Source organism: Malania oleifera, chromosome 6 (assembly GCF_029873635.1).
Source record: "Malania oleifera isolate guangnan ecotype guangnan chromosome 6, ASM2987363v1, whole genome shotgun sequence".
NCBI classification, from domain to species: domain Eukaryota; kingdom Viridiplantae; phylum Streptophyta; class Magnoliopsida; order Santalales; family Ximeniaceae; genus Malania; species Malania oleifera.
The window spans coordinates 107,678,790-107,684,769 of record NC_080422.1 but is presented as its reverse complement, the minus strand read 5'-3'; the positions used below and the strand labels follow the sequence as shown (position 1 = coordinate 107,684,769).

General features: G+C 36.2%; 1 protein-coding gene across 1 annotated transcript; it reads left to right on the top strand.

Moving 5' to 3' along the window:
• Positions 1 to 3,890: 3,890 nt before the first annotated feature.
• On the top strand, positions 3,891 to 5,021 carry LOC131157884 (protein RGF1 INDUCIBLE TRANSCRIPTION FACTOR 1). Its single transcript, XM_058112318.1, has 4 exons — positions 3,891 to 3,949; positions 4,042 to 4,287; positions 4,372 to 4,512; positions 4,668 to 5,021. Exons 1-4 carry the CDS (start codon positions 3,947 to 3,949, stop codon positions 5,019 to 5,021), a joined length of 744 nt encoding a protein of 247 aa, XP_057968301.1. The 5' UTR covers positions 3,891 to 3,946.
• The last annotated feature ends 959 nt before the right edge of the window (positions 5,022 to 5,980 follow it).

The following is a 5,980-nucleotide window of genomic DNA, read 5'->3' as shown; positions in this document are numbered from 1 at the left end:
GGAACGATATCGTGTAAGACCGGTAGTGAAAGGGTATGCCGTATGCTCAGAAAGAAGGTATTGATTTTAATAAGATATTTTCTCCAGTTATTAGACTTACTACTATCAGAACTGTATTGGCTATGTGTGCTGTGTTTGATTTATATCTAGAGCAGTTAGATGTGAAAACTGCTTTTCTTTATGGAGAACTTGAAGAAGAAATTTACATGCTCAAACCAGAAGGTTTTGAAGAAAAAGGAAAAGAAAACTTGGTTTGCAAGTTAACCAAATCTCTATATGGCTTAAAGCAGGCACCAAGATGTTGGTACAAGAGATTTGATTCCTTCATAATTAGCCTCAGATACAAAAGACTCAGTGCAGACCATTGTACGTACTAAAAGAGGTTTGGTCATAATGATTTCATTATTTTATTGTTGTATGTGGATGATATGTTGGTTGTAGGCCCTAACAAAGAAAGAGTCCAAGAATTGAAGGCACAATCTAGGGAGTTTGATATGAAGGATTTCGGACCAGCAAACAAGATTTTAGGGATGCAAATTAACTGAGACAGAAAAGACAAGAAGATTTGGCTTTCTCAAAAGAATTATTTGAAGAAAGTCTTGCGACGCTTCAACATGCAAGATTGTAAGCCAATTCCTACCCCACTTCCTGTCAATTATAAATTATTCTCAAGTATGTGTCCTAGCAATGAAGCAGAGAGGATGAAATTGTCTCGGATGCCGTATGCATTAGTAGTGGGAAGCCTAATGTACGTTGTGATTTGTACAAGACCAAATATTGCTCAAGCATTTGGTACGGTCAGTCGGTTCATGACGAATCCTGGTAGAGAGTATTAGAATGCTGTGAAGAGGGTCCTAAGATACATCAAAGGGACCTCAGATGCTGCATTATGTTACGAAGGATCAGAATTTATTGTCAGGGGATATGTTGATTCAGATTTTGCAGGTGATCTTGAAAAAAGAAAATCCACTACAGGTTATGTATTTACTCTTGCAGGAGGAGCAGTAAGCTGGGTATCAAAGTTGCAGACTGTTGTGGCATTGTCTACGACTGAAGCTGAATATATGGCAGCTACGCAGGCTTGCAAGGAAGCAATATGGATTAAAAGACTGTTGGAATAACTCGAGCACAATCAAGAGAAAAATTCTCTATATTGTGACAATCAGAGTGCCTTACATATTGCAAGGATTCCGATTTTTCATTCTCGGACAAAACACATCGGAGTACAATATCACTTCGTTTGAGAAGTTGTGGAAGAAGGAAGTGTAGACATGCAAAAGATTCACACCAAAGACAACCTAGCAGATGTTATGACAAAACCAATCAACACTGACAAATTCATATGGTGTAGATCCTCTTATGGCCTAACAGAAACATAAGTGACATGGAACTGGTAAGACTAGAAAGGATGAAAGAAAAAAAAAAGAAAAAAAAAAGAAAGAAAAAAAAGGGGGGGAGTTGAAAATGACTTTAAGTGGGAGAATGTTGAATTGTAAAGTCATTTCTAGCGTTCAAAGTCCAACATAGGGGTTGTACTATTCATATGGTGGCTGTACTATTTATATGGTCGATGCACTATTCATTTAGTAGTTGCACAAGTCTGCAAAGGTGGTTGCACTATTCATTTGGTGGTTGCACAAGTCTATAAAGGTGGTTGCATTATTCATTTGACGACTTTGAAAAGGAGGCTTACAAAATCCCTATAAATAGGGAAGTGGTGGTGAAGGAATATATCCATCCCAAGCATCTCCAACTCCACCTTTAGAAAGAGAAATCAAGTACTCTCCTGCAAAGTGTCTCTATTGTAGCCTGTGTTTCTAGTTTCTCCTAATTTGAGAGAAGTTGTATCATTATTTTTCATAGTGGATTCCTTCTACTCTTACCTGTGGTTTTTCCCTCGATTTGTTTGGGGGTTTTCCATGTAAATCTTGGTGTCAATTCCTATTTTCTCATTTCTTATTTTAACTATGTGATATTGTTCCTAACCATTCAATTTCCTAATAGTTGGTTCAAGCCATTTATCCTCAAATTTGTGTATATTATGCAATTTTTATGATTAGGCTATTGTGTGGAGCTCAACATATAGAGGTTAGGAAGATCCACCAAAAATTTGGACAATAGAACCAACAGAAGATGCTTTGGCCATTATTCCTATAATGCTTGAGATAGTTTCGAATGTTTTGAGATTACCCAAACAGTTTGTTTGAGAATGAATGTAAACGTGAATTTTTGTGTACGAACATTTTTCTTTTGTTGTGAATGAGTATTTTTCCTTTTTTATTTATTTATCGATGTGCATACAGAAAACTACGTTAGTATATATCACTTAAGTACTGGTGGAGAAAAAGAAACAAAAACAAACAAATTATGAAGGAATTATAGTTGAGATGCATGAATCTAACAATTTATTTCTCTTCCCTGGATTCACTTTTCAAAAAAAGAGAGGTCATAGGTTGTTGTAGTGTAAGGTGCATTGTAAGGTGTTCATATGTTTCAACTTTAAGCTCCATCTAGTAGGGCCTCACATAGCTAGGTTCCATAAAACTTGAGAAATAATGGCCCAGGAGAAGAAGTGTTTGCCAAAAACATGGAGGAATCTAATAAGCATGTGGCGATTTTTCTTTTTTCAATTTACCAAAGTTAGCAGACAAATTGTACGAGTAATTTTTTCACTAAAGATTTGAAACTCACGATTCACAAATCACCATATGCAAATTTAGCACTTAACCGATAGAATGAGTCTTAATGATTGTGGGTTTTATTTTTGGCATGGAAGAACAATTCTTTACGAGTACTTTTTTCTTTTATGAAATATGTTTTTCTACCCATATGTTGTTTCTAACTCGATGCAACATCCGACATTTTTATTTTTTTTTCTTCTACGTGGTGTTCGCTCTAATACCAAGTTTTGAAACACAAGTATATATAACTTTTTTTTGTGGGAGCCTCTCATAAGTGTGCATGTAGAGAACCCATGTAGGGACAAGTCATGACCATTCCTAACCATGTACAAATATCAACAAATGACACAAAGACCTTAATAAAGCTCCCAAGGAAATCCCGTCATTTCCTTTGATGGAAATTGAAAAGGTGAATCACGTGAACTAAGCCATGGTTCAACTGTTATTTTGATGGATGTCACATACTTATATTGAACAAATTCTATTATAATCACATTTAATTGTCAATGGAACATATTAGTAATCCCTTAGATTATTTGACCCTGTAAGATTGTTTACAAGCATTGTAGGCCTATTTTGTGCAAGAGCTTATACATTCAATCCCTTAACCCACCATGATTATTGTTCAAACAGTATGTATTTAATTAATTTAAATGCAAGGACATGAACATGAACATGATGAAAAAATAATTTAATTGCAGGCACTCTAATTCAGCTACTAATACACGCGCGCGCGCATCTTGAAGTCCAAAGACATACGAAAAACTTAATCTCACACAGGCCCCAACTCATAGAGAATTTAAATCAAAGAAAGAAAGGAAAATATTTTAGGAGGGGCATGCAGCTCCTTCAAGGAGAGCTCATAAGTTTTTAGAGTTGAAGCTCTTGAGCCGAGAAGCTGCACTATATGAGCAAGAATTGTTTAAGAGGGTTCACTAGAGAATGGGAGACACAGAAACAGCTCCCACGTTCTCCTCATATATATTTCCCTTTCTTTCTTAATTTAATGAAAGCTCTCTCTCTCTCTCTCCCTCTCTCTCTCTCTCTCTCTCTCTCTCTCTCTCTCTCTCTCTCGTGTTGAGTCTTGACAAAATGCTGTAGGTGTATCCCCCCAAGGAATAAATATATGCCCTTTCCTCTCTTGTGACCTCCATAAATACTCTTTATCTCCATATCCCACTCCCTCTCTCCTCTGTTACCTTCCACTCTCTTCATAATAGCAACTCAAGGGGAAGGCCCTCTACCTCAGCAGAGCTCATAGGATCATGGTGGGTCTCTCTCTCTCTCTCCCCCCCCCCCCCCCCCCCCAAAAATATTATGTTTTGGTAATTTGAATTGTGTAATTTGTGGGTTTGGTTAGGGAATTGTGAAGCCAGCATGGTTGGAAGCCCTCTACACACAGAAGTTCTTTGTGGGGTGTGCAGTTCATGACAGTGCAAAGAAGAATGAGAAGAACATCTGCTGCTTGGATTGTTGCACCAGCATTTGCCCCCACTGCCTCCCTTCCCATCGCTCCCATCGTCTCGTCCAGGTTCGCCGTTACGTCTACCACGACGTTGTTCGACTCGAAGACCTGGAGAAGCTCATAGACTGCTCTAACGTTCAGGTATATGGAAATAAATACATGTTGCTGCACACACAAGAAACAAAGATTTTACATACTAAGGTATTAATTGGTGTATTTTTTTAGGCTTATACCATAAATGGTGCGAAAGTGGTGTTTATCAAGAAGAGACCTCAGAATAGGCAGTTCAAAGGCTCTGGAAACTACTGTACTTCATGTGACAGAAGCCTACAAGAACCTTATATCCACTGCTCTCTAGGCTGCAAGGTATTTCCAATAGAAACCCTAGAAGAGAGAGAGAGAGAGAGAGTATACTTTCCAATTGAATTACTTCAAGTGGATTGTGAAATGGGTTTTTTGAATGAAATTATTTGATGGGGTTTGATTGATAGTTTGTTCAATTAATCATGCGTTATGGTTAGGTGGACTATGTGCTGAAATACAAAAGGGACCTATCTCCTTACTTGAGAGCATGCAACTCTTTGCAACTGAGTCCAGACTTTTTAGTCCCTCAAGAAATGGGGGACGAAGAGGCTGGGGATCGGTCAACGATCGTGGACTGCGACGAGCAAATGAGCTCGTCATCGGGGTCATCGGGGACGTCGTCGGCGGAGAACATGAGCATGGCATGCACGGAGATGGTCCGGAGGAAGAAGACAAGTGGGATGTATGAGTGCAGAAGATCAGCTAGTAAGGTTTCAGAAGAGGACAATATGGCTTCGAGCATGATCATGAGTAGGAGAAAAGGCATTCCTCATAGGTCTCCTCTCTGTTAATTTTGTTCCAATAAATTAAAACATTAACGACTTTTTACCCATTTGAGATTTTATTTCTCTTTCTCTCTCTCTCTCATGCATGTTTTAGGGTTAATTAATTAGTTGGTCGGGGGGGTTTTGTCTGAATGGCATCACGTGATTCCCCAATTCCAAGTTATGGTTTGTATAATTTCTTTATTAAGCTTTTCAGATTATTATATATGATATTGTTATTAATTCAAGCCATCCCATGTTGAAATTATTAAAGAAATATTAAGGCTTTAATGCATGAAACATAATTTCTTTTATCCTATTCAATCCTCTCTCTCTCTCTCTCTCTCTCTAGCACTTGAAGTCTAGCAAAATTGCACTTTACTCCCTTCGTGTTGATACTAGCTAGCGTTACAATTCTCCTCTATCTTTACGTTTTCAATCTCGTATCACAAGGGTTTTAGATCGAGAGGCCATGATAGAATTGGGATAATAAAAATAGTAGGTAATTTTTTTTAAATATGTATATATTTATTAATTTCAAATTAGTTAAAAATTTCATTTTAATTTTGAATTTCTAAAAAATGATATTTTAGGAAGAATGAGAAACACACGTCGCATAAATTTATTATTTTCCTCTTAATTATACTTAAATATAATAAAATAAATAATTAAAATGTTAATTTAATTTACATGCTACAATTTGGACGATACTTATATAGTTTGAGACTTGTTAAGTTTAAAAGATTTCATTTTAAAATTGAAACTAAAACTTTCTTTACAATTTAAATTTCAAAAAGTAAAGTGAAATTTATTAATTTTAAAAATTATACTATTTATTATGCATTTGTGAGCTGAGATATGATACAAAATTACATTAAATTTTATAAAATATTTATCTTTAAATTTATATTTAATATTTAAAATGTATACTCTCACAATTAAATTTAAAGTATGGTTTAAAGACAAATTTTCTTTTTGGGTTATTA